At 47.4% G+C, this 27,877-nt stretch overlaps 2 protein-coding genes across 3 annotated transcripts; one reads left to right on the forward strand and one right to left on the reverse strand.

Annotated features, from left to right (window-relative positions):
- The first annotated feature begins 330 nt into the window (after positions 1-330).
- Positions 331-23,121, forward strand: IL17RA (interleukin 17 receptor A). 2 transcript variants are annotated; one of them, XM_038153876.1, is made up of 13 exons: positions 331-479; positions 6,956-6,980; positions 8,811-8,957; positions 9,807-9,931; positions 10,926-11,052; positions 12,428-12,475; positions 12,563-12,720; positions 13,915-13,992; positions 14,426-14,501; positions 14,586-14,600; positions 15,817-15,918; positions 16,992-17,033; positions 17,631-23,121. In XM_038153876.1, the coding sequence occupies exons 1-13, from the start codon at positions 348-350 to the stop codon at positions 19,127-19,129; spliced, it is 2,574 nt and encodes an 857-aa protein (XP_038009804.1). In that variant the 5' UTR covers positions 331-347; the 3' UTR covers positions 19,130-23,121. The 2 variants fall into 2 exon arrangements, with proteins under 2 accessions (XP_038009804.1, XP_038009805.1); XM_038153877.1 differs by lacking the exon at positions 15,817-15,918.
- On the reverse strand, positions 21,180-26,140 carry TMEM121B (transmembrane protein 121B). Its single transcript, XM_038154934.1, has 2 exons — positions 25,733-26,140; positions 21,180-25,669 (listed from the first exon to the last, which is right to left on the reverse strand). Exons 1-2 carry the CDS (start codon positions 26,044-26,046, stop codon positions 24,520-24,522), a joined length of 1,464 nt encoding a protein of 487 aa, XP_038010862.1. The 5' UTR covers positions 26,047-26,140; the 3' UTR covers positions 21,180-24,519.
- Between the last annotated feature and the right edge of the window lie 1,737 nt (positions 26,141-27,877).

A 27,877-nucleotide genomic window follows, 5' to 3' on the forward strand; every position in this document is an offset into this window, starting at 1 on the left:
GCCTGCTCCAGGCGACTCTGCCTCGGCAGTGCTGCTGGCATGGATGATCTCCAGCGGTCCCTTCCAACCCCAGCGATTCTGTGACCAGCACGCAGACCTTCGCCGACCCGCGAACAGGAACACAACCCCCGGTTCCACGCAGGTTTGGCTCTTTAACCCCAGCCTCAGCCCACGGACGGCGCTGCCCCCGGCGGGGAGGAGCCGCTGGGCGCTCCGCGGCCCGGCCCAGCCGCGCTCCCGCCGGCCCCACACGGCGGGCGGGCCCCGCTCCGCGCCGCCCCGGCCCCTCCTCAGGTGCGGCCCCGCCCGGCCCGAGCCCGGAAGCGCCGGGCGGCGGTGCGGGGGCGATGGCGGCCGCGGGCCCGCGGCTGCTGCCTCTGCTGTTGTTCCTCCTGCCGCTCCTGCTGCCCCGGCCGCCCGCCGCCGCTGCCCTGCGGCTGCTGCTGGACGCCGCGCCGCCTTTCACCTGCTCGCAGCCGGTAAGCGGCGCCGGGAGCGCCGGGCCCGGGCGGGCGCGGGGAGCCGGCATGGTGGGACGGGGAGCGGCCGTCCCGCTGTGGGGCGCGGGGCCGGGCGGTGCGGCTGTCCCGGGGCGGTGCGGTTGTCCCCGGGCCGTGTGGCTGTCGCCGGGCCGTGCGGCTGTCCCGGGGAACGCCGCTCTCCTCGCCGGGCTGCCCCGGCCACGGGCACCTCCGAGCGGCCGGGGCTGAGCCGCGCTGGAAGCGCCGCCGTCCCCGAGCAGGATGTGAGTCTTTGCTCAGAGCTGGCGTTGCCCAATGTCCTAAAAGTTTTAACCGGTTCCTTGCAGAGGAGGGGGGTTTTTAGGAGTGCGCGGGGAATTGAACGTTACATGTGCCTGAGGTTTTTGAGCAGGCGGGTTTTGGTTGCCTGTTCTCCCTGAGAAACCGGCCAGACAGGAGCTGCCAATGCAGTGGCGCTGTAAAAAGAGAAACAACCAACCTGAGCGAACTTTGAGTGGGGACTCCTAGCTGGTCACTCTCTCTGGTGGCATTTGAGGATTGGTTTGGATTTGTTTTGTTGGTCGCTTTTTTGTTTTGGGGTGGTTTTTTTTTGTTGTTGTTTCAGATTCGTATAAAGAGCGTATAAGAGGGGAGGAGATCTGCTTTTGCTTTTCAATTCTGTTAACAATAGCAGTGGGACAGGAAAATGGGCAGTTGTTGTCTATGCTGGACAGCTTTATTTGCCGTGGTGCACTTTCAGCAGTCTGAAAAAGGTAGATAGTCAGGTACAGCTATAGAAAAATGTAAAACAAAATGTGTCCTTTGGGGTGAAAGCTTCTCTAATCTTTTCCTGTACACATTTCCTGTCTTTTGTCTAGTCTTACACTTCTCCTAATGTTTGACTATATCCTTACCTGTGTTTTACCAGACCTCTACTCTGCTGCCTTCTCTCCTATTTAAAGAGACCCGAGAAAACAGACCAGTTCTGCAATTTCATTGCAGAGTTACAAAATGTAAACTTTGGCAAAGGAAAAATTACAATATTGCTTAGGCATCTCACATAACCATGGTATCCCAAACCCTGTTAGTCACAGATTGACAGTCATATATTAAAGAGTCTCTGCAATTCTTGGATGGTTGGGCTCTGACTGACTTTGTCTTGCTGTCTGTCCCTCTTGTTTTAGGAAATGTGGCCACAGTAACTGAGTGAGGGGTTCACCAGAACACCACCAACTTTCACAGAGGAGCTGTGTTGCCCTGCACTCTGGCGTGCATGCATGAATGCTGGGCTCCTACATGCTGTGTGGAAGGGCTGCTATGCTGGCCCTTTCTATCAAAAAGCCAATTTCCAAAGCGCAGATAGACTTAAGAAAAAGGAGTCAGCTTAAGCCAGGAGCAGCCTCTTGAAGCATTTTGAAGCTGCTGACTCATGTAGGAAGAAGCCCCATCAACCGAAGCTGTGACAGTTGAAAACAGTTCCCTCTTCCCTTTCTGTGGGTTTTGCTGTTTTCAGAGGAGGAAAAGCAGAGCTGCAGCTGAGCAGGGTGGGTGAATCCCACTTCCTTTGTCTGACCCACCGTGCTCAGGCTGCTGTTGCTGAGCTTTGGAGCAGGACAGGCTGAGCCATGGCAGCTTCCTCAGCAAAACCCTCATGAGGCTGCTTGGGAGATGAAGTGGTGGAGGGAAAGTGTCATATCAGTATCGATAGACACCTGTAAGGAAAACCAAATGCTTGTTAACAGCTCATCTTATTAAAATGCACTTGATGGGCGTTATTCACCACCACTCCCTCCAGCGTGCTCAGCTGTAGGGCTGAGTAGCACAGCTGCAAATCCAGCTCTTACCACTAACCATTGCTTGTACATGTCATCTGCAGGGGCTTTTTTCCTATGTGCAGGGGAAAAAAACATCCCACAGCTTAAATACCCATCTGTTTTTTTCTCCATCAAGTGTTAAAGCACTGCGTTCAGTTGTTGTGCTGTAACTGTTCTGGGATGTGGCATGCCTGGGGGTCCTGGAGGAATGCAGTGGTTATAACCCTGTGTCTTGGAGGGGCTGGATAGCTGTAGTTTGCTCTCTGAAATTTATCTTGCCAGCTTGCCTCACTGGAAGCTTCTGGAGAAGAATTGATGTAACATCCCTCATGAAGATGAGCCATGGTGGTGCATTTGAGGACAGCTTTTCCCTGGTCTCCTTTGCAAATGTGTTCTTCTTGCCCTTGCTAGTGACTGAGTTCTGTAATTTCCTTCTGTGGCATCTTTCTGCTGTGTAGGATGTTAATAATAACCCATGATCAGCCCGTGAGTGCGGTTAAAATGATTCTGGACTCCTTAGCATGAAAAGGATTCATGATTAAAGCTACTGAATTTCAGCATAAAAAGGGTTACTGATCAAAACTATGAAAATGCTATAAAGACAGCTTTAAAACTGATTATTGTGAAGAAATTCTAACTTTTGAATTTGGATTTGGTTTTGCTGAGAATTATTTATACGAGGGCAAGATAAAAAGTTAAATGCTGTAGAGAAAAATGCTTTAAAAAATTAAAACAATTTTGTAAAAGATACAGCTTTCCTAAAAGCCTTAAACAAATCATCCTTCAGCATTTATTCCTGTAATGTGTTGATCTCTGCTTCCTTTTACTAAGGAGTTAGAAAAGGGAAACTGCAATGAACTTCAAATAATCCAAGCCTCAGAAGATACATAGAATGGTTCAAAGGTGAAGGGCAGATTTTGGAAAGCTGGAGCCCTTCCCATTCTCTTAAAGGAAAACTGGACACTTGCCTGGCTCACAATGGTTTCTTTAGTTACCACAGCATCCTGCTGGGAAATCTTTGCCTCCCATTACTTTAATTGAATTGTTATGGGATGGTGCTGTTAATCAGTTTCCCAGGTTTGTTTCAATCAGATTCTTAGAATTCTCCACGGCATATGGTCTGTTCTTTTTTTTTTTATGTCAAAAGCAAAACAAAAATCATTTCAAAAGAGTGAAACAGTTGCTTACCTTTTTGTGAAAATACAGCGAGTAGACAAGAGTTGACTGTGCCTGTCCTGCTGAGAATAGTTTCAGCACCACCTCAAAATCATCTGCTGCTCATATTTATGCCTCCCATGTCTGTAGCTTTGCTTTTCAGGCCTGTTTTAAGCTCACTTGGTAAGTAAGCCCCACATGGCCCCTCACTTCCCCTACCACGGGGATGGGGGAGAGAATCAGAAAGGTGAAAGTGAGAAACATTGTGGGTTGAGATAAAGACCATTTAATAAGTAAAGCAAAAGCCACGCATACAAGCAAAGGAAAACAAGGAGTTGTTTTGTAAAAGATACAGCTTTCCTAAAAGCCTTAAACAAATCATCCTTCAGCATTTATTCCTGTAATGTGTTGATCTCTGCTTCCTTTTACTAAGGAGTTAGAAAAGGGAAACTGCAATGAACTTCAAATAATCCAAGCCTCAGAAGATACATAGAATGGTTCACCACTTCCCCTGGGCAGGCAGGTGTTCAGCTGCCTCCAGGACAGCAGGGATCCATCGTGCATAACAATGACTCCTGAAGGCAAACGCCATCACTCTGAACATCCTCCTCCTCATCTTTCTTCCCCCAGCTTTATGTGCTGAGTTTGATGCCTCACAGTGTCCCTGTGGGTAGCAGGGGTCAGCAGTCCCAGCTGTGTCCCCTCCTGATTCCTGCACCCCCAGCCTGCTGGCTGGCAGGGGAGTTAGAGAAGCAGAGGTGGCCTGTGCAAGCCCTGCTCAGCAAGAACAAAAACATCTCTGTTATAAACAGTTTCCAGCCCAAATCCAAAAGACTGCCCCATACCAGCTGCTGGGAAGGAAAATAGCTCTGTTCCAGCCAAAACCAGCACACTCAAATAGGGAAACTAGGTTAAATACTTCTGCTGTCCAGAGCTTTGCTAATGTACTCTGGATGAGCCAATGCATCAAGTAAGGTTTTGTGTTGGTTGGACCTTTACAAGGAAAAACCAGCAAGCATTCCCTCGGGTGCTGAGGAGGGAGCCAGTGCAAATCTGACAGTGGTTAACTCACTGTGCTGCAAACCAAACTGGTCTTTTGCTCTAATTGCTTCCTGGCTGTTGAATGTCATGGTCTGGAGTTAACACTTTCTGCTGTAAAGTGTGCCCTCAGCTATGCCCAGACCTGTTCACCTGGGTACTCTGCAAAAAGGACATGGGGTTTTCATGGCAAGTGCTTTCTAGGACTTGCCTTTCCTTGAGCTTCTGACACCTCTGCCTGCAGTGTGGCTTTATCTTTGCTTCCTTATGCCAATAGTGAGGACGTCCTGTGTGGATGAGTTGTTCTTAAAAGCATTTTCAGCTCTTGGGTCATCCCTGTAGTGCTCTGGGGACTGGGAAGGGAGAGGACCAAGAAGTTAATTGTTGCCTTGTGGTGGGAGAATCTTTCCCCTCTCCTTGAGCAAACCTGCTAAATGCTTGACTAACTGATGGCAGCTTAAAACACTTCAGTATAGTCAGCTACACATAAAAAAAATTGCTGGCACAGCAAGTAAACAGGTTAGTGCAGGGTAGGAAAAACACATGTGTAGGTAGTCCCTTGAAAACTCTGAGTGGGGTTGGGGAAAGGTGATAAAATACTGTTGGTGATAAAATACCAGATAAAATACTCTTGTTTTTCTCCATAGAAACCCAGTGTTGAAAAGATAAGACAGGCTTTAATTACCAAGTGTCAGTGAATCCTCATCGCCAGACAGATGGCTCCTCATTGAGCTCTGGAGTTTTTAATAAATGTCAGAAAGGGCACAACAGCCTCATCAAAGCTGGGAACATCCTTGTGAACGCTTCACCTGGGATAATAGACCTGGAGGAAGAGAGGATCCCTTTGTGTGCTGTGCTGGATCAATATTCATATTGATCATGAAACAAAAAAGGGGAAATGCAGCATTTCCTCCCTCATGTTGTCAGCTATGACGCAGAGCACCAGCGCTCAAATGAAAGCAGATGTTGCTGCTCTTCAGGCTAATAATGCCTTATATCTTTTATAAGGGCTTTGTTGTGATGCCATGTGCAATAATTACTGATGACTGCAATAGAACAAGGACAAAATGACTGAATTTTAAGTGATAGGCTTTAGCAGAAATCATTACGTTAGAAAAAATCCCTACGGTTAGTTGCCAGTTATTTTTGTTTCCTCTTGAGGGTTCATCCCAGAGCAGCCACTCACTCTTTGCCCTCAGTGGAAAGCACCATAGCAGTTGCTGTGAGGAAAATTAACTCCATCTCAGATAAAACCACTGCACCTTTTTACATAAGGGGCTTTGTCAGGCCACATAATTTACCTTAAAAATTCTGATTAAGGGTTTGAAGTGTTAGGACGAATTTTTTTCATAGCTTAATCCGTTCTTCCATACAGGTATTCACAATTTTTATTTTTCTCTTTTTCAGTGTTTGTAGTTAGCCAGTTTGGGTTTGGTTTCATCAGCATTTGCCTCTTTTATTTTTAATTTTTTTTTGTCCATTAATGAAGGACAGGTTGCAGGTGCTATTTTTCAATATTCCTCTATCTTGGGTACATTTGTAGTACAGTAATTGGAGTGTGGATGTGTTTCTTGTGAAGAGTGCCTGAAGGCTGGATTAATACCTGTGTGTATTGTTGTGACTTGTGTAGCAAAAGCCTGGAAGAGATTTTCAGGTTTTATTCTTTATATAAGCATTGAGGAGCTTAATGCCAAATCTTCCTGCTTTCCTTCCAAGGAACAGATACGTGAGCTGAGACGTGAGCACTGATCTCTGAGGAATTTTCATTACCAAAAAGGCACAGCTGGCTTGTTCAAGCACCCTTCCCTAAAAATGTAGAAATACTTTTGTACACTAAGCCCCAAATGCATTTGCAGTTGACCTTAGGAAGAGAGTTTAAAAACCCAGCTGCCTTCCCTGCTCCACTGAAATTAATTATATTGTGGCAATGGTATGACAACAATATCCTGCTTTATTTATCACGGCATAGGAAATGAGTGAGAGCAAACCTAGCCCTCCTCTTGATTTTCCATGGCAGTGGCAGCTTCAGGCTTCCTTCTCACTGCCTTTTTCATCACACTGACCAAACAAGCTGACATGCTTCTCCCTGCTGACCCTGGGGGCTTCCAGTATAAACAAAACATACCTGGGAGAAGCCAGGCAGAGCCCACCTAACTTCTGCTTGCTTCTTTATGATCAGAACATCTTTATTCTTAATAAAGAAGTGTCTAATTCTAATTAATTTTTCTTTCCTCAGCGCAGTGGTGTTTGGTCATAGGTTGGACTGGATGATCTCAGAGTTGTCACATAAATTGTGCCCAGGTTTATGTGCCCTGTGTCTTTGTTTTTTTGATTAACAGCTCAGTCCAGTGTTTCCATCATGGTTCATTCTTCCAATTGGTGTGCATCACTGAAGTGCTTTTTTCTGCCCCTTTCCCAGCACTGAGCAGAAGCAAGTTGCTGTCAGTTTTATTCTGAGAGTAATATTCTTGTTTCTTTCCCCCACAGGATTTAAACTGTCTCGTAAGAAATAGTAAGTAATTTTTTTCTTTGTTGCAGTTTTCTCATCAGATCATAAGGGGTTTTTTTTCTTTTTTTTTTTTGTTGTTGTTCTTTTTTTAACTGGGTTCATACAGCATGTTTTTCCTGCTAGAATCAGAGAGTTGTAAAGGGAAACATGCCTTTCTTTGGGATTTTACAGTTTGATCCATTATAAGCTCCAAGTAGAAGGGGAATGGAAACTTAGGGTTTTTTGGGACAGAGTTTGGGGGTAGGCAGTGGCATGAGTAAAACCCAACCCAACTTGTCTAGTTTCTATTTAAAGCTGGGATCATCAGCTTTTAAAGAAATGGGAATTTAAGGACAAGTTTGCCAGTAAATGTTCATTACAAGCCAGTATGGCATTGATGAAAAATTAGTGTATGAACTAGAATTTAAAAAGGGGCACAGAGGGGTGCAATTGAGCGCAATTAATGTAAATTATTTGGTGTAAAGGGTCAAGTCTCAGCAATGGCATGCATCTGAAAGACCTTAATGTAATTATGGGTAATGCTGTGGAAAATGTTCTTTAAAAAAAAAAAAGGAAAGTGTTCTGAAATTATCCATTTGGAACCTGGAGGCAGCTGGGCAGCGCTGCAGAGCTCCATGGCTTTTCCTTGCAGCCCTTGTTCTAAGCAAGCTCATTCCTGCCTCAGTGCCCAGCCCTGTGCCATACTGACACAAGTGGTTTTGTACCCAGTAGTATTTTTTGCAATATTTTTGTTTGGTTTGCCTGATCGGGGGGAGGACTATGCTGAAAATAACCAGATTTAAAACTTCTTTGGCAGGAGAGGGTTTGGGTGGGATCAGGTTGGATATTTCCCACTGGCACACAGCCACTGGAATACAGCTTGACAACACGGCTAAGCCAAACTGCAGCACCACCACTAAAATGCTGCCTAAGTTAAATATTTGGTTTAAATTCTGCTTTATGGCTTTTGTTATGTTTTTCTGCTCTAGGGGAAATCTATTTTTTTTCAGTGTTTAGTACACTCTTTGCTGAAAGGTACTTCATTCTTGTCAGGCTTTTTGTAGATATTTTTTGTAAAATGAGCATTTGAGGATTGTGTAATTAGTCCTAAGCCCACTTTCCACTGTTTCTATCACATATCCATCAAAGTAGACCCAAAGTGTACTTCAGGGAGACCTGGCTGTGCTATTTTTAACATGCTCTGAGAAGTGAAATGTGTTACAAAAGCCTCAGTAGATCGTGTCTGTCTGATGCCTGTCATACCTGATTTCACTTTCTGATGACTTCACAGGACCAGTTCTCCCTAACACTCTGTTGACAAGCATAGTTTATTTTCCTGTCCAGGGAGCTCATTAATTTAGGCAAGGCATAACAGGCAGTTGTTGGAAGCTGAATTCAGATGGATATTCAAATTTGAGGAGAAGCAGTTTGGTAATTAACCAAGGTAATTAACTATTGGAAGGTAATTAACTATTGGAACAATTTCCCTGGGTATCTGACAGATTTCTTATCATTGGAAGGCTGGAAATTAGCACTAACATAGGTCTGCTTCAGCAGAAAGTTTAAGGAAATACTGAGCAATCTTCCTTGACCAGTTTAGCCTGACTACACTGATTGTGACAAGCACTAACAGATTTTAGGGAAAAGAGGAAGGGGGAATTATAAGAATAAGTTCAGATTATCACAGGCAATTTACAGAGTACTTCCATAGAGAAAACTGCCTTTTTGAGCTGGAAGCAGTCTGTCACCCAGTTTTCCCCTCAGAATAAACCTGACCCAAAGAGCAGATCATAATTGCAATTAAGCAGAGCTTCCTCAGCCCCACTCTAAATGTGGGTTTCATTTGCTGGGCAGGCACTTGCATGGAGTCGAGCTGGCTGAAGGTTGCTGCCTGGACTCCCTCTGCTCCAAGCAGTCTCCACGTTTCTTCTGATGTTTTCCGTAAGGAGGATGGAAAACTGGTCCCTGTGCTTCAGATAGAGTGGAAAGTGGCCACAGATGGTAAGTGGTGGTTGTTTAATTTGAGCATGGAGCAGAGGAAAAAGGCATGATCTAGTAAGGATAGAGAGAATTATGACTTCAAGTCATGAAAGCAGATCTTTGAAATTGGAGAGGTTGGCTGCTTAATTTTGTTTGGTGGGTGTAATCTCGTCTTTGTGCGCCTTGGTAAAGCAATAATTGTCTCATTGTTGGAGCCTAAATGACTACCAATAAGTCACATTTTCTCACTCCCCAAATATCTTTGATTGTTTGTCTGTAAACGATGCTTCCCTTGCATACTCGTGTCCAGAGTTTTGCACTGCTTTAAGAAAGGATTAAACTCATTCCTTTCTTCCTTCTGCAGGGGCTGTGTCTGAGGGCTGTAGAGTTGTGATCTCTAGCTATGGTAGTGTAGAAGCAGGTGTGACTCAGGTAACCCAGTCGTGGAACTCACCTGTGCTTGTCAGCTCTCTCGCTGGGGCTGTGTGTACCAAAATAAAGGCGTGTTTGCTTTGGCACCCACCCAGGCTGCAAGAGGCAGCTTTGAGAGACAGAGCTCAGCACCATACCCCATCTGTGCAACTGCCAGGGTGTGTGGAGAATGCAGTCACCTTCTCCTTTGCTCCTTCATTTGCACAGGTGTAGCTTTGCCATGCAGGACAGCCTTTAGGCCGAGAGCGCTGTCAGTCAACCCTGCATGCTCGCTTTTCCATGGCCAGTTGTCTTTATGTTGGGATCCTCAGCACCTCAAAGCAGTCAGACTGGGGCAAGGCTAGGCACAGCAGTGCTCTCTGTGGGGGCTGCAGCCTCTCCGTGTGCAGAGGAGAGGGGAAAGTGAACACTTTTGTCCCTGTGTCCCTGTGCCTGCAGCCAGCATCCGCTGTCTGGAAGGGGCCGAGCTCGCCGTCATGCAGGTCAGCAGCAACCAGCAGATCTGTGCCCAGTTTGACTTCCAGAACAATTTGCCTCTTCAGGTCCGTCCGGATGGAGGCCGGGTGAGTGCAGAGGGCTCCAAATTACCTTTTCTAGTCTGTGGAATTGTTTCTGCTCTCACTGTTTTATGGCAAGGTTATTGATTAAATAGTACGGACTGCTCAGAGTCCGTGTTGGACTTGGGATCTGCTGTCATTTCCCATTCCTCTTTCACTCTGCCCATCCTTCAGGTTTTAAGAATTGCTGCTTTTAGTTGCCTGGCATGTGTCATCCCTCGGGAGGTTGCTTAAAGCAAATAATTGTAGGGGTTCTTGCATTCTGCTTGAGAGCATGAGATTGTATAGCTTTTAAACTCAACTCTTACTATTGCTTCCAGTTCTTTCTTGTACTCTCTTGTTGTGGAGGAAAGCACCAACCTTGGGGGTGGTTCTTCAGCTTACACTTCTTCTAGGAAACTCATCAGAAAAGTGCTGAGCATCCACAGCAGTAAGGAATATAAACATTAAGGAGTTCATTCCTTAACCACACAGAATTTGGCCATAGTTAGCTCACCACTTACCAAATACCACTCTCCCAGAGTGCCTCTCCCAGAATTTCCACAGCATTGCTGATGCAGAAAACAGTATAGATTTAAGAATATATGTATTGAATGGCCAGGTACAGAACTGCATATGTATAAATGCAGTTCTAAATGCTTAGCACTTGCAAAGTCCTACAAAATTCATACTAGACTGAAATTTCCATCTTGAAACTGCATATTTTATTCTAGTCTCGTTTCAGTTCAGAATGTAGTTTGGTGAAAATTCCACACAATGGTTTGGCATAAAACTGTTGTATCAGCTCAAAGATCACAAGAAAAAACTAATTCTAAACAGAAAAATTGAGACAGACAAAGAGATGGGTATATTTAATACACTTGAGTTCCAATTTTTCACAGTCAAGCTTCAGTTAAAGGGTTACGTGGGATGAGGGAACACGGCCAAGTCAGGTGGTAATTTCAGTGCTTAAAGAACAACATTGTCCTTTAAAGTCCTTGTGGATGTGTTTTGTTTCCAGTGGAATTTCACTTTTGACCGTTTTGAAGTAGAACCTGGCCAGACTTACCAAGTGACTGTGTATCACCTGCCCAAACTGGGTGTAAATGGAGACTACAATTGCAAGTCCACGTCTCTCACAATGCCTGGTAAGAGGTGATTTAGTTCACTTAGACTTTGAGTGCAGGAATGTGGTGCTTTGTGGACCTCTGGCAGGAATTTGGGGGTTTGTGGACCTGACATCACTGCTGCTTTTATTTAATTTAGAATCTTTCAGAGCTGCCCCTCTGCTTGTGGCAGCTGGAAGTAAGGGCCAGAATTTCCAAATCAGAAGTTTGGCTTCTAGCACTAAATCCTAGACATGTGAAGTTCAATTTCAAAGGCACAGTTAGGCATAATTTACCAAGGAACTTGGTAGTGCTGGGTGCCTGACCCTTTCTTGTCAATGTGAAAATTTTCCCATGACTAAAAGAATTTTTACTGCGTTCCCCAAGGTTGCTGAGCATCTGCAATCCCTCTGGCTGCACTGACTGCTTCATAAATATTTGGTGCTTCATGCAGATCTTGAAAACTGGTTCTTAAATTTTTTCTTAACTTGCTTGTAGTTGTCAGCCTGACTTTGTAGTTTTAAAATGGCAAAGTGTGGAGTGTGTCAGTCAATGTGAACTCGAAAAAGAGAAGGGAGCACTTCATTTTCAGCCCTCATACCCTTTCTTCTGCCTGTTCACACCAAGACCTTCCTGGCTTTTATCTTCTACTGTTCTCCAGAAACCTCATGTATGGTGTTAAGCTCAGCAGCTGCAGGGAGCTTTGCTGTTTAGACCTTACACATGAATTACAGAGACACTGGAAATTCGTAGAGTTTAAATTGGTAACTTTGAAAGTTGGAAATTTGAGATATGAAATGTTTTATCTCAACTGTCTAAGCAGGGAGTTGTTCCTTTTTCTTTGTCCAAACCCTGGAGGAGAGACATAATTTAAGGCTGAGAGTTGTAAATCCCACATTGCTAGATGTTGAATATGTAACTCTGGATTTAACTCTGAAGGAAGTCCCAAAAAGCAGGGCCAATCTGCTAAATAAAGGGAATTAGAAATGTGGAAGAGTGTTTTAGATTAAGGAAGATTCCAGCCTCCTGATTTTCCTGTGTCAGAATGCCTTTGAAGGACTCTATTGCTGAGATAAAATTACAAGGTGTGGGGATGAATATGAGGATTTAATTCCACTATTGTGACCCTTTCTGCACCAGTGTTACATTATTGCTGTGCTATTAAGTGTGGTATGTTTTTAGTCCCATTCATTTTCTCTGTTCTGAGAAGAAAAAGAACCAAACACACCATGACATCAGTGAATGGACTGGAAACCAGTACTGTTCTTCTCCAGAATTTTGCCACTGCTTTAGAACAAAGGTGTCTGCTCATTTAGGAGAGCTTGGTTAGGTCTCTGACTTCTGATAAAAGAATGTGGTTTTTTTCCTAAGTGGAAGGACAATGTTTCTGACTGGCTGCTGATGGTCTTTCTTGCAGACTGCAGTGATTCTCTGATGAAAAGAACCATCCCATGTATAAAGACAGGTAAAAATCTTTAAGTCACATAGATGTGGGCGCTCTGTTGGAATATTTGACAGCTGAGAAACGTGGGAATATCTGCCCTACTTCCAGGCAGCTTGTGGGAACCCAGGATCCAGGGTGTCAGTCTAGATGATACAGCTCTGCTTGTGAGCTTCCAGCCATGGATGGAGCCAGCCCGGTACCGAATCCATGTGAGCAGTTACCTGAATGAGAAGAGGTGTAAAATGATCACACAGGATTTCACTGAGGTGAGTCCCTTCCCAAGTCATACCTGCTCTATAGATTTAGGCAAACATCTTAAATGCTTGCTAAACCAGGACATTTGAAAAACAATTTTCAAAGGATTACTTTTTTAATTGTCTTTGGAAAGAGGAATTTGATAGGTAAAAGATCAGAAAAGAGGTATTATAATGCATGAAGCAGTCTATAAACACCTGCAAAGTCAAATTTTATATTTGACTATCTGGGCTTTATTACCTTTTTCAAGCCAGTGCCTGGGGAGCTAAGACTGAGCAAATTAACCAAAACTGAGATGCAAAGTTTCCATAAATCATTGAAGTACTTTATCAAAGATGATCCCAGGAAGGTGTTAATTAAATCTTTTATATAAGAAATGAGTGATTTACTAACAGATGCTTCATTCAAGCTGAGAATCAATTTCTGTAGGTCTTGCAGTCTGTGTTGCTGAGAAGCTCAAAGTGTCCAGACTGTGCTCTGATATAAAAAATGTTTCCCTTCAGGCATTTGAGGGAGGAGAAATACGGAATATTTGGAATCACTCTCCACCCTTCCTTGGGTGAGGGCAGATATGTTAGCATTCAGTTTGTTTAATCTTTCTATTCCTTAACATTTAAAACCCTTAGTACTGCATGCACTGATCTGTTTGAGCTATTACTGACACAGGTGGGAGAGCTGTGTGAGTATTTCCCTGGTGGAAGGGAGTACACCTCATTTTGGAGTTTGTGTCTGCTAATCACTGCGAAGAATTAGGTTATCATGATTTTGATTGTGTACAGCAGGTAGCAAGGGCAGCTCACTTGCCTGTTCTAGTGTCAGAAGCAGTGTTGGCAGCTGCTTTTAATTAAACAAGGAAGCCTGTTAATGTTTACACATTAGAAAGCTGAAGACATCTACATTGTTAAGAAACTGTAAGTTTAGCTCCTTTGAAGTTGTACAAGGTACATCCCTAATTATTTCCAGTTACCTGTGCAATCTTGGCCTGCTGTCTTAACTGCAGTACCACGTCTGTCACACAGGACAGCTGCAGAGGTGGTGGCCAGGTCCTTTACACATTCTGTTCTCTGTGGGCTTCTTGTTCAAAAGGAAAAACCCAGCTTCTGCTTCTTTGGACCACTGCATTTTTTTCATGTCAGCTTTTTCCTTTTTTCCTGCTTTCATTCAGTTTTCTTCATTCCCTTATAACTTGCATCTGATTTCTGCAGGATGGACTACAACAGCAAGTGAATGTCACAATCAAATTAGAGAATAACATAAAAGCTTGCTGCAACTACAAAGTACAGGTGGGATCACACTGTTGTCCCTGTTGTCCCTGTGTCCTTCCTTCACAATCAAGGCTGTGAGCACCTTAGGAATGTCAGGGTTTTTTTCACACTGTTTTGTTCTGACATTGGCTAATCTGTAATTACCTGCATTGAAATATTATGGCTGAAAGAATTTTTATATAGGTATTCTCTGTAGTCAGGGGCTTTTCCTTAGTACAGGGCAGCCAAGTCAGAGATTCTGGGAGTGAGAATGGCAAATGTGCAACCTCAGGAGCTCACAGCCTTTGTCATGGTGTAAGAATTCGTGATTAATCTTGTTTTCTGAAGGGAAATGGGAACTCTGTGTCTCTGTCCTAAAATACAAGGAACATTGAGGCAGGGAGAAAGTAAATCAGGGAGCAAAATTTCTTTTAAGAATAACTTCTGTTTTCTGGATTCTTTTCAATTGCAGATTCAGCCATTCTTTGCAAACTGTGGCACAGACTGTCTGAGACACTCTGCTTCCATCCCATGTGAACCAGTTCCAAGTGAGAACCACTTTTCTGTAAATTAGATTCCCATTGTTTTACAGCTGAGAACTGAATTTTTAACATAATTCTTGTCTTTTGCAGGTACAGAACCATCGGGTAAGAAGTTCTTCAATATCCTGAAACTTTTTTTGCTGCTCTTCTCCTGTTGTGTAGAATGAGAAATTATCTTTCCTGCGAATGACCCAATGAGCAGGAAAATGTCCCTGTTGAAATTTTTTTATTATTTGAAAATAGTGGACAGCCCATAGGTGGTGCATGAACTGACCAACCATACTGGGAACCCACCAAAGCTCCCACTGGAACCTCAGAGGATGTGAAGATCAGCACGTGGCAGCCACTTGGTAGCAAAACACCAAACCAACAAAGAGCAAGGAAACCCCAGAGCCTAATAATGCTCTTGGTCTGGAACATCATGTGAGGGATGGAGAGTTTAGCTCATAAGGGTTTAATTGTTGAGAGATTTCTTTTTTCAGGGTCCCTCTTTGAGCCACCAAGCTCACCCAGCCAGGTATCAAAATCAATATGTGCAGTAAATCTCTCGGATGGAGATGAGAGCCTGGTGTCTAAAATTTCTTTAACAGTCCCCTTGTAACACTGAGTTCAGAATTAATTGTGCTAAGAATGACTTCACCATGATTTAATGAGGCAAGTATTTGTATGCAGTGTGAACCTTAAAGAGCAATTTTTTTGAGAGACACTTCACTTGCATAGAATTCTTTGAGAAGCAGTTTTGACAAGAAGAGTCTTAATATAAAATACTTTCTGTCACTTTGCTCAGTGTTAAAAAATTTGCATAATATAAAGCAGCTTTTGGAGAGAATAGCATGCATATATTCATTTTTATGAATGTCAAGATAACTTTTGCATAATGATTTGACATCTTTTTTTTGGCTGCAACACCTGTGAGGATCTTTTGTCCAAGATTAAAAAAAAATTTAAAAAAGGAAAAACACCTGTAAACTGAAATTCTTGACCCAAAATAGTGCCATTTTAATTTTTTTAAGCTAGATTACATGAACAGGCAGGACATGGGTGGCATGCCTGTCGAAGCTGGGTGAACATTGCTGTTTAGAGGAAGGTTCTTGATCTGTGTTTGCAGTGTGCTGCACGTTATGGTTCTTTGTGTGGAGCAAGTTCATGGTGTACAGCAGCACCATGCAAGCAGGAATTGGTTTGGAGAAGTGACTGTGGATTGCAAGGGGGAAGTACTGGTCTACTCAGCAAAGCCAGGGTCCTCCTCCCTTGGCTTCTGCTGCTCAGGGACCTTCTGCTCTTTGGTGAAACTCCGCGTCTGAGTGGTTTTGTTTTGCAGATGACATGATGATATGGCTCTACTGGTGTATCACTGGGATCTCTGTGTTGCTGGTGGGGTCAGTCATAACAGCTGTGCTGTGTATGACTAAAAAACAAGCAGGTGAGACTCATACCAGCCAGGAAGAAAAAAAATCCAGTGATAAAGAGTATTTTTTTTTCTCCTTCTGTATCTATTCCTGTTGTGGTTTTGTTCCTTGCTGCTTTGATACCTTGCCACTTAGATAATGCCTATGAAAACATCTTCTGTTTTTCCATTGTAGCTTGCAATGTCCTTATGCCATCCTCTAGATAAGTGAAGCCTTCCAGAGGTTATCCTCTCTGATGCTCTATGTTCATAGCACTTCAGAATTCCTAAGGGGAAAAAGGAATTTCGTAGTTCAGCCCTTTGTTTCCTGCAGATTGCTGCAGATTTTTGCACTTTTTTTTCCCCTGCATTGCATAAGAGTGTTGCAGAACAGAAGCTTCCTGTTTGTCCACACTGTAGTCTTCTCCCTGTTCCCCAAAGTCTCTGCAAAATTAATTTTATACTATTGTGAGATTAGATAAGGTTTTTCAATTGAAGTGGAAGGAAAAAAAAAAAAACACAGGACAGAGACTGACATCAAGCAACTTGGAAAATTGGGTATTTAAGGGATAACTCCTAGTTTTCTGTGCTGCAGCCATGAGGCAGTTATCTCAGGGAAGCTTGTAACTCACTCACTGCTTGTTTTGTTTTTACATGAATCTTTTGGAAAATTTCTTAACATCAAATTTGTCTGTCAGATGCAGCTAGGGACATTTTAGTCACCTCTTCAGAGGAGCTTGTTAAGAAAAAGACATATTTTAAAAGCCCCTTCTCCTTAAAGAGAGGTCACAGAACAGTTCTGGGATTCTGTACTTGAGACTGCCAGGATTTGGGGAAGATGCTGAAAGTTCATTTTGAGTGCATTGTCTCCTCTCAAAGGAAAAACACAGCAAGAACTGGCTGTAGAAGAGTTTAAATTGGTAACTTTTTCAGTATGCTTTTTTTATTAGGCTTCTCCCTCCTTACAGCTTTATCTCCCTATACAGTAGGGAGATAAAGTTAGTTAAAGATTTTTTTTTTTTAAGCTAATCTGTGGAAGGTGGTGTGATTTTTAAGCATTTAATCTTACTTCGTGTTTTCAGAACTGACAGTGACTATCTCTCTTCCAGGGCGCCGGCGAGGGAAATGCAACCACGAGAATTTGCAGGCTGGTAAGATGCCTCTGTGTTTTGTCAAGCACCCGTCATGCAGGTCTCACACAGTTGCCCAGAAGGGGCTTTTGTAGGCTCTAACTGCTCCATAGATGTTTCTTGAAACCAAAAGCTTAGCCTCAGGTTCTTCCTGTGTAGCTAAAAGAAGCTTTGTATGTGGAATTTGAAATGCTGTATTTGTGAGATGGGAGGTAATTGCTGTGGAATGTGGGGAGATGTTTGACCCAGCCAAGGCTGTACTAGCAGAGGAAGCTTTGCTAGTCACCCAGGCCATAGCAACAGCAGATTGGTTTGGGGTGGGTGCACTCAGCTCTCCACAAGAGAATACAGCAATATTTGCAAACCTCTTGAAGCTGCTGTAGTGTTTTTGTGAGGTGAAAGTTGATGAATCATCTGGGCATTACCATAAATCACAGCTTCACCATGTCTGTACTTTCATACTAAATTTACACAACGAGATGTTGTCCACATACGTTGCCAAAATAGCATTAAAGCTTAAAAGTTTTGTTAATACCCTCCTATGCTGATTAGTGCTGACTCACACCATTACAATTTGAGGAATGTGGCTGTAATTAATATTTTTCTGTCTTCCATCAGCACCGTACACCGAGCTGCCCCTGCCGCCCTTGAAGCTGCGGAAGGTTTGGATTGTGTACTCTGCCGATCACCTGCTCTACGTGGACGTGGTGCTGAAGTTTGCTGAGTTCCTGATGACAGTGTGTGGCACTGCGGTGGCCTTGGATCTGCTGGAAGACCACCACATCTCGGAGCTGGGGCCCTTACCCTGGCTCACGCGGCAGAAGAAGGAAATGGAAGAGCTGTCTTCAAAGATCATCATCTTGTGTTCTCGGGGCACCCAGGCCAAGTGGCAGGCCATGCTCGGGAGCGAGCCTGTGTGCCTCAAGCAAGATCAGCAAAAGCCAGTGGGAGACCTGTTCACCCCAGCCTTGAACCTGATCCTGCCAGATTTCAAGAAGCCAGCCTGTTTTGGAATGTACATAGTTTGCTACTTCGAGGGAATAAGTAGTGAGAGAGATATACCTGATCTGTTCAATGTCACATCCAGATACCAGCTGATGGACAAGTTTGAGGATATTTATTTTCGGATTCAGGATCTGGAGAAGTTTGAACCTGGGCGGATCCATCGAATCCAGGAAATCACAGCTGAAAATTACATCGAAACCCCCAGTGGCAGGAAGTTGAAAGAGGCCATAGAGAAGTTCAAGAACTGGCAGACTGAGCACCCCGACTGGTTTGAGAGTGAAACCATCTGCTTGGATAGTGATGAAGAGTTGCATTCCCTGAACAGAGAGAGCCAGGTGGATTCACTGCTGAGTGAGCCGGGTGGAATTGTGAAACACCAGCTGCACCTTCGTGAGCCCGACCCCGGCTGCTGTTACACCATCAGCCTCCACGTGCATGAAGGTGAAAGTACAGGCTGCAAGCTGCAGCCTCAGCTCAATCCATGCGGGGATCCCAATTCCCAGACTGTGGTCCTTCCTATGGATGTTCCTCCAGTTCAGGTGGTGGAGCCAGTCTCTTCCATGGAAGATAGAAATATACTCAGTCACCACGTGCTGAGCAACGAGGACTGTATGGAAGGAGTTCCTCTTCTGGAGACAAGCTTTCCAATGAGGAATAACCTCATCCTCCACGACGGCTCTGAAGCTGCAGTAGCTGACCAGAGTCCTGCAAACTTGTCAGATGACCTGAGTGACCATCTGAATGGACTCATGTACCCCCTTTATCAACAGAGTGTCATTCCTTCAGAGCCGTATCTCTGCCAGGGGGAGGCTGACCAGCAGCACCAGCTGGTCTTTGATGACCAGTGCAAAGACCAGAGACAGTCAGTGCAGTCAGACCAGGGCTACATCTCCAGGTGCTCCCCTCTGCCTCCTGAGGACCTTCTAGAGGAGGAAGAGGAGGAGGAAGAGGATCAGGAACAACAGGGGGGCTTCCATGAACTCTCTCCAGAGGTTTTGAACAGTCTGAAGAGCCTCCAGAAGCAGCTGTTTTTCCAGGACATTCAGAGGCACTCTAGCTGGAGCTATCCAGCAGATGTGATGGACATTGACCAATCTTTGGAGGACTGTTAGGCTCTGCCTGGGACCTGCCCTGTTTGAAATGCAGGGATGGAAGGTGGTCCCATGCAGAGTAGTACTGAGACTGCATTTCCAGCACTATCCTTGTCCTTGGATTGTAAATGGCTTAGTGTTGGGCCCTTCCTGTGCTGCTGGGATGCAGCACTGCCCAGCAGACGTGATATGTTGCTTCCAGGCTCTGTGGAGAGAAGCCAGGAGTATTGGCCACCCCTGTGAAAGAACAGGCAGTGGTTCTGTTCCTTGGGAAAAAGCATTACACTGAATTCTCACTGATGGATGGCAGAAAAATTACTGTGGCTCATCCACTCGTGCCTTCAAAATGCCCTCCAGCTGTGCTGATTCTATTGCACTGGATAAAAGTCACAGGCAAGGTTTAGAAAATAGGCTTAGATAGCATGGTGACATTTGCATTGCCATTCTAAGACACATTTCGAACATTTCCTTGTAAATACTGTATTAAAGATGTGTGCCTTAAATTTCAGCTAGATTAGGGCTGTCTCTACCTGGTTGATAAATGTGCCTAAAGGTTGGTTTTTTTTTCCCCCACTCATCATTCATGTGCAGCTGCATTTCCGTGGTCATTCAGAGATCAAGTGGAATAGCTGAGGATAAGTGGGATAAATGTTTAAATTGAGAGTGTCCATAACTCTTCCTGCCTCTCTAGTGGGAGAGAGCAGCAGCAGTGAAGGGGGAAGAGGAGACCAAGAAATGGAATCTGGGATTTTTTTACAGTTCTAAGAAATGTGGGGCTGAATACAGAATCACAGAGTCAGGGGAATCCGGTGTATTCTGTGACACACTGCTGCAGTGCTGTTTGCTTTTGGATATCTTAGCACCAGGAAGATGTGAACTGCAGACAGTGACACACAAGGAATTAAAGGACTAATTTGGAGGAGGAGAAAGTGTAGCCTCAGCAGATGCTGTTTTAGAGTGGCAGTTGTATCTGAGTTCAGGGAGGCTGAGTGAAAACGACTGTAAGATGTACTTGTGTGGGTTTAAGCTCAAGCACAGGTAGTTCAGGTTAACCACAGTGAAATGCTGAGCAGACTGAGGAATTCGTCTTCCAGCAGCAGCAGTGGTGAGGCTGGCATTTACCCTGTTTCTTATCACTGGATAACAACCTGTGAAATGTAAATACATCCAGGCCTTTCTCCTTTGTTGTCTTCCCATCCATCTGAGTTTACTTGTCAAAAAATCTTTTATCTCAGCTTTTTTTAAAATCTAACGTCTCAGAAAAGAATCTATTCTTTTATCTTGCAATTTATTTTGTATTGTGTGTATTTCATAATTTTGTGTCTAACCTGTGGGGTTTTTTCCTTAAATTAAAAATGAAGAATACTTTTTTATATATATATATATTCACTTAAATACTTCTGTGTCCTCAATTCTTCCTAACTCCTTATGTTATGTTGAGTTTGTTACAGAAATCTGAGGCAAAACTGAGCCAGAACTGAACTGGCTGACACAAATGTCAAAATATTCCTGCAAAGCACAGTATGGAGACAAGCTGGACAGAGCTGAGGGCCTGCAGCCATGGGAAGCATCCCTACATCCCTTCAAAAGGGTGGTAAAGGAATTGTTTGTAATTTCCATGCAGGACTCTTGGGACAGCTCAGTAACAAAGGGACAGTCCCTGCAGAGATCCAAGCTCAAGGCTGGGAGCCTTCCTGCTCCAGGAGGAACGCAGTCTAACCCAACGGGAGCTAAGCAAGAGGCAGCTGTGATCTCAATGCTTCTCCAGTGAGAACCCATTTCCCAGATTATGTCAGTAATTGCCATCTTGATGATCCCACTTCTAAAAGTTTCTTTTATCTTACAGCAATTAACATGTAAATCTGTTTTTTTTTCCTCACGAGTCTTTTTCAAGTGGTATAAATTCCTATAAATCACTTAAATAGGAAGCTCAGAAGTGTCATCTGAATTTCCTTGCCTTAGTCATTCCCTTCTCTAACTCCCTTGGTGTTACCAGCTCTTTGAATTTGCTTTCACTTACAAAAAGTTTGTGTGAAGGGAAAATCCAGACACTATTTTAGCAATCCAGCACGAGGAAAACAAGTAACTTTAACGCATCTGTTGGTCCCCATTCAATACAAAATTGAACAGCCCAGCAAGAATCGAGGAAAAAAAAAGGAACAAAATCAGTCACAAGTTTCTAATTTTATTTTAACAATCTTGCTTTTTAAAAAATACAAGTTCTGATTAATGCCAGGGGGATGCCAAGTGTCCATCAGCCACAGGCCTTATCTCTCACTTCCGTTTCCCCTCCTGGGAGTCAGGATAGCAAACAAAGAGCAGGAAAATGCTAAATAACTGAGTTGTGTAACAGAATCCCAAGGGACCTGTGTCTTAGTATGGCACAAATTCATTCAGCAAAGTGTTACTGACCTGGACCAGTAATTTAATGTTGGCACAATGTACAGGAGTTGTGCAAGGTGCATCAGGAGAGGTATTGTTTGCATTTCCGTGGTACCACCAGCTCTCTTCTGCAAGCAGAAAGGTTTAAGTGGAAGCAAGAGCTCAATTACCAAAGAGGAGGGAATTCAAGAGGAGGAGCAGGTTTATAAACAAGACATTGAAGATCTTTAAATGTTTTTTCATAGTAAGTAATTGCAGGAGCAGCAGAGCTGTCCTTTTAGTTGCAAGGGGGCTTCTGTATAGGCAACTACAAGAGCTTCAACACTCTCCAAACAGCACATTTCCTAACAACCTAGAAACCATGGCACCACAAAGAACAACTTTTTCTACAAAGGAATTCTATGCAACACAAGTGTCATTTTTGCAGGGTCACGTGTCCCGGGCAACCTTTTCATCCATGGAAAAATCTGAACTGTGAGTTCACTGCCAATGGGTTAAATATGCCACGGCCAGATAAATTTCAAATATGCCATTTTTCTCAATAACATCCTAACTGGAAAAAGGCACTCACTTTTGAAACAGCAACTTTGTTATGGGCTATGAAGGGGTACTGAAGTAAGACTCATTAATAATTGTGCTGTGATTCTTCTGATGTCTCAGCTATGCTCATGCTTCAGTGTATTAGGGATAAGCACTTTGGTGCTGTTGGGAACTTGGCCATAGGAGCAGCCAAACATAGTTGGTGATGAAAAGCAATTTTTTTTCCTTCAGCTTGTTTTTGGCAAAGTTGGTTGGGGATTTCTTTTTCCCTTCAGTGTTTTGACCGAAGAGTGGAGTAGTCCTAGGTTCAGGTATCACCTTATTCTCTCCTGAATATTTTTTTCTGAGCTTCTACTACCTATTTAATGCTGAAAAAGGAAGGTGCAAGGGAACAAATATCTCTACAAGCATAATATGCCTGTAATAACACCTCCTTTGGCCAGGAACTTAGCATCCCCTCAACACATTTCACATCACATAGGAAAAGTTCACAGTACCAAGTTTTACAATCACAGTCACTCACAGCACCAAGATTGTCCAGACAAGAAGAAGTTACCGAAGAGAAAGGCCACTGGCCAAAATTCACACAACTGCCCACGTGAGGGCTCAGGTTAAAAATAAAGCACTGGTGGGAAAGTTAAGCCTAGCTTTTGCCAACTCTCCGTTTGGCATGAGGAGAGCAGCGGGCCACCCATCCTAGCTGCACTTCTGAACAGAACAGCACGATTGACCCATCTTTTCTAGGGGCTTTTCCAGCCCCTCAAAACCCATCAGCCACCGAGAGCTGGGGGAGAAGAGCCCCATGGCAGCCCCACTTCTGCCTCTGGGAGCTGGAAGTTACCAGACTGTAAACATTTTGTTGTAGCAGTCCACCGGAGCAGGCAGTTGATCCCACTCTGTGACAAGGAAGGTGGGACAGAGGCTCTGAAGCCCGAGCCCTGAAGGAAAGAATGAATGTGTGTGCGGAAGAAGTCTGGGCTGCACCTGCAGTTCTGCTGTGGGTAGCAGTTGGTTGTGCTTTATTTCCCCTTCCCATCAGGACAGCTTGAAAAAAAAAAGAAAAAAAACCAAAAAAACAAAAACTTGTGACAGGAAACTGTTGTTTTTCGCAATTATTGCAGCCTTGCCCAGATAACAAAATATAAGCCTGGGAGGGGCAAAGTCCTTCCTCCAGACGTGGTCTGTGTGCTCCTCCTTCCATGGGGCTGGTTTCAGGAGCAGAGGCAGCCAGGCAGAAGAGCAGGCCTTAACCCCACCCAACATCCATGGAGCTTAAAACCAAAGAAAACGGTGTTCCTATGAGAGGTTACTAACAATTTTTCCCCACCTACCCTAAACCACATGCACACAGAGGACAGGATGCTGATACATGGGCTTTCACCAAAGCTCGGGAGCCCCTCTGCCTCGAGGGCTGCTTGCAGCACTTTGCTTTCTGTGCTGAAATGTTTGGTTCACCGAGCATGGAGCCCACCCCGAGCAGTGCCAGCGTCCTCTGCTCTGCTCTTGGAGAGGGGGCACTCTGCAGGCTTAGCCCCATCTCTGCTCTCTCAAGCAGGCATGGAAGGGGGCCAGAGGAAATTTTCCAGCCTTTCTGGCTGTGTAAAGGAAGACCCTACGCTCCGTGTGAAAGAAAACCAACGCTGATCCCATAAACATGCATATTCACAGAGAAATGAGAGCCCCAGCACCTGGGGATGCCAGCAGGAGGCTGCTGTAAACCCTGTTCTCACCAGAAATAAATGTCTTGGTGGTGATGAAATGGGGCCTAAGCCCTGCTTTGTGTCCATGCTGGACTGGTTTCTTTAGCATGTGAAGTCAATGTAAGATGCAAAGGGTTGAAGCACAGAGGTAGACATTTTGGCTAGGAGAAGGTGGCTCATGGGCTTGAAGTGACCGAGTGGCCAGCGTGCTTCCAGAGGTTCCTTAGCTGGTACACAAAGGCCTGGGAAACACAGGCAGCAGCTTTGCAAGACCTAGAGAAACCAAAGCATGCTTCCTTCTGTCCTTCCTGTCCCTGGAGGCAACATCTGCTGGTCAGGCCCCTCTTGCATCTCATTATTGTGGTCAGCAGGAGTTCTTAAAGGAGGGGACAAAATGCACTGGTCCCTGTTGAGGATGAAAAGGAAGAACTGAACCTTTTCGGTGACGAAGCAACACAATGTCCTGGGAGGTGGGGGAAGAGTGGGACCCTCCAGACAGTGGAGATGCAGAAGCACTAGAAGAAGTCTTGTCACGAAGGACCGGTGCGTTTTCTCGGGACAAGCGTCATCCGTAGGCTCCCGCAGGTAGTCGGGTTTGTGCGGAGCTTCCGCTGCTGGATTTGTCCGTAAGGAAGGGAGGAGAGGAACGGGAGTCTGACAGGGAAACCCACGTCCCCTTCCCCTGCTCGGCCACGGCGGAGGGAACCTGAGCAGAACGCAGAGACCGAGACTCTGCCGGGAGCGGGCCCGGAGGCGGCGGGAGCCCGTCCGGGGGGCGGCCGGGGGGGCTCAGCCCTGGGCGGTGACCGCCAAGGCGTTCACGTACCCGTGGGGACCCACGTCCACGTCGGAGAGCCCGTGGGCCAGCGGGGCGGCGGCGGGGGCGGCGGCGGCCGGGCCGTACTTGGCGGGCGGCGGGGCGGCGGCGGGGCGGAGGAGGCAGCAGGTCTCCAGCGCCTCCAGGCCGCGGCAGGTCAGGAAGAAGAGGTTCTTCAGCATGAAGAGGGACAGCGGCTGCTGGTAGCGCAGGAGCAGGAGGCAGCGCAGCGCCAGCAGCGGCGCGTCCAGCAGCCCGGCGGGCAGCAGGAGGTGCAGGGCGAGGCGGGCGGCGCCGGGCGGGCGGGCGGCGCTCAGCTCGTACAGCCACAGCACCGGCGAGGCCAGGCAGAGGAAGTAGACGGCGATGAGCAGGTAGCGCAGCGGGGCGGGCAGCGGCGCCGGCCGCCCGGGCTGCAGCACCAGCTCCAGCAGGGAGAAGCTGTCGAGCAGGTCGAGGCAGGTGGCGAGGAAGGCGGCGGCGGCGCGGTGCTGCGGCGGCGGCTGCGGCGGCAGGAGCAGCTGCCCGGCGCCCTCGGTGCCGATGGCCCGCAGCAGGCAGTACAGCAGCGGCGCGGACAGCGCCAGGGTGATGCGGAAGCCGGTGGTGCCCAGCGGCAGGCGCAGCTCGATCAGCTCCAGGATGGAGGTGCCCAGGATCAGCGCCGCCTTGGGCGTGAAGGCGATGGAGTAGATGAGCCAGGCGAGGTGCGCGTAGGCGAAGTCGCCGCCGCGGGGGGGGACCCCGGCCCCGCGGCCCCCGGCCCCGCGGCCGCCGGGGGGGCCGTGCAGCAGCAGCGGGTGCGGCGGCGGCGGCCCGGGGGGCGGCGGGGGCCGCTCCCGGCGGCGCGCCCGGCTGTTGCGGCAGAAGAAGATGCCCCAGCCGGCCGCCAGCACCAGGTCGGTGGCGATCCAGCTGCACCAGTACAGGTCGGTGACGGCGATCAGGTAGAGGTCCAGCAGCGCGCCCTGCCCCAGCAGCAGCACCAGGGACAGCGCCTGGAAGCCCCAGCGCCGCCCTCCCCCCGCCCCGCCGGGCCCCAGCAGCGCCCCCGCCGCCGCCCCGCCGCCCCCCGCCCCGCCGCCCGCCGCCGCCGCCCCGTACAGCTCCGCCGCCGTCATGCTGCGGCCCGGGCTCCCGCCGCCGCCGCCGCCGCCGCTGCTGATGCTGCTGCTGCTGCCGGGGAGCGGCGAGGCGGCGGCGGGCAGCGGGGTGGCGGGCGGCGGCACCAGGGGCTTGCTGATGCTGCTGCTGTCCTCCTCCTCTTCCTCCTCCTCCTCCTCCTCCTCTTCCTCGGCGCTGCTGCGGGGGCTGCGAGGGCGGCGGGCCCGCGCCGAGCCCGAGCTAGACCCCGAGCCCCGCCGGCTGCCGCCGCTGCTGGAGCCCCGCTGGAAGAGGGGCTGCCGGTCGGCGGCGTGCGGCGGCAGCGGCGGCGGCGGCGGCTGGAAGGAGCCCGAGGAGGAGGAGACCGAGCGCTGGTTGGAGGCAGCGCGGTGCATGGTCCTCCCCGGCCCCCGAGCCGGCGCGCCGGGCCCGACGGCCGCGCCGCGGCCCCCGGCCCGCCCCCGGCCCGCCCCCCGCGCCACCGCACCGGGCCCGGGCCCGGCGGCGGCAGCGGCAGCGGTGCGGAGAGCCCGAGCGGCGGCAGCCGGCGGGGGAGCCCGGGGGCGGCGCCGAGCAGCAGCCGCAGCAGCTGCCGGAGCCGGGGCGGGCGGCTGGCGGCGGTGGGTGGGCTGGGGCTGGGGGAGAGGCTGCGCGGCCGGGGAGGGGAGGAGGGGGGCGAGGACGGGAGGGTGAGGAAGGCGCCCCCGCCCTGTCCCCGGGGATGCTCCCCTTCCACATCTCGGGGAGCATCCTGCCTCCTGCCCCGCAGGAACCCCGCGAGTGGGGCCAGCCGCGCCTGGGCGAGTCGCCCACGGACGTGCCACAGCACTTCGGCACCCACTCCGTAACATCGGAAGTGCTTCAGCCTCCCCTGGTCTCTCAAGGCTGCCAAGACAAAGACCAGTTGGCCTGGCACAGAGCCTACAATGAAGCGCTCATTTGTGGCTCATCTGTGTTGCCGGACATTCACCTGCCCCTACATTTGGCTCTCGTGCTCATCAAAGTGTCTTTTATCCCGTCAGTTTTCTGAGTTGAGCCAATCCACATGCTGAGGGCCCTGCCGAGTTTGCCATGATGGGACAGAGCCTTTGAGCTGATATGAATAGCTCTGGAGTTCTTACTTCTACTGAAAGCAGCAATCGAGACCTTTATTGACCCACTATTAATGGCCTTGAATCGAGCTTAATAGCTGGCTGCATCTGTTTATCACCAGCAATAAGGGCTTGGCATGTCATGTTCCAAAGTGCCTTGGAGCTCAGCATCACCAGTTCCTCACCTGTGCCCACCAGTGATGAGCCAGGTGCTGCCTGGCAGTGATGTGGAGCACATCAAGTGAACTGTCTCCACAAACATCTGTATTAACTACACTTTGCCATAAAGATCCAAAATAGCTTCACGTTTTCAGCATGTTGCTGAATCAACACATGGCACTGAGCAAATGCTGCTTAGTGCTGCGAAAGGACATCCAGGACAGCAGTGACAACCGTCTAATACATGTTGTTGCAGGCTCCCTGAGGAGCCCTGCTCCAGTCAATGTCCCTGGCTGCTCTTGGCTACAAGGAGAAATCAGTCTGGGCTACAAGGAGAATTTACGCTTAAACTTGAAACAAAGAGATGACTGAGTAAGGGAAAGGGAGAACTTGGGGTGGATGGACACAAAGATTTCTTTGGGCACACAGCAACAATCAGGAGCACAAGCAGGGGAAGAGAAAGTCACAGCAAAAGCATTGCTGTCAGTGGAGACTGGAACAAGGGGGCGCAGATAAATTAGTTTTCTAAAAGCGTGGTCATAACAGAGGGGAAAGAAGGTAACTGGAGGCTGTGCAAGCTTTAATATGGTTATTTGGGCAGCATGGAAGTGAAGTGGTACCACATCTAGGGATGGCAGCAAGCACTCTTCCCATGCTCCCTTGCACAGGTTGCTACCCTGCTCCTAAGCCCATGCTGCTGCATCCCTGCTGCCACACCCTGCTTGGCTGGGCTGCAGCTCAGAGTGGGGACATCTATTTTCTGCTGCACTCACACTGTGTTTGCAGTGCTGGGATACACTTGCCAAGATTCAACCTTGTACCAGCACCACCTGTGTCACTGCCTGCCTCTCAGTCCCCTTGTCAGGGTCCCCGGCAGCAGATGAGACTGAACATGCCATTCCCTCCTTGCTGAGGGATTTCTCCCTAACTCCACGTTTCCATTAGCAAATAAAAACAATTAGGTTTAAGAAGAGCA

This window comes from Motacilla alba, chromosome 1A (genome assembly GCF_015832195.1).
Source record: "Motacilla alba alba isolate MOTALB_02 chromosome 1A, Motacilla_alba_V1.0_pri, whole genome shotgun sequence".
NCBI lineage: Eukaryota > Metazoa > Chordata > Aves > Passeriformes > Motacillidae > Motacilla > Motacilla alba.

What these genes read in the sequence shown, in the direction of transcription:
- TMEM121B (XM_038154934.1), bottom strand. Translation starts at nt 26,046, where the DNA reads ATGCACCGCGCTGCCTCCAACCAGCGCTCGGTCTCCTCCTCCTCGGGC. An exon ending in CCCGCCGCCGCCTCGCCGCT is followed by an intron (nt 25,670 to 25,732) that starts CCCCGGCAGCAG and finishes CCCGGGCCGCAG; the next exon opens with CATGACGGCGGCGGAGCTGT.
- IL17RA (XM_038153876.1), top strand. Translation starts at nt 348, where the DNA reads ATGGCGGCCGCGGGCCCGCGGCTGCTGCCTCTGCTGTTGTTCCTCCTG. An exon ending in CACGTCTCTCACAATGCCTG is followed by an intron (nt 11,053 to 12,427) that starts GTAAGAGGTGAT and finishes TCTTTCTTGCAG; the next exon opens with ACTGCAGTGATTCTCTGATG. An exon ending in TATGACTAAAAAACAAGCAG is followed by an intron (nt 15,919 to 16,991) that starts GTGAGACTCATA and finishes TCTCTCTTCCAG; the next exon opens with GGCGCCGGCGAGGGAAATGC.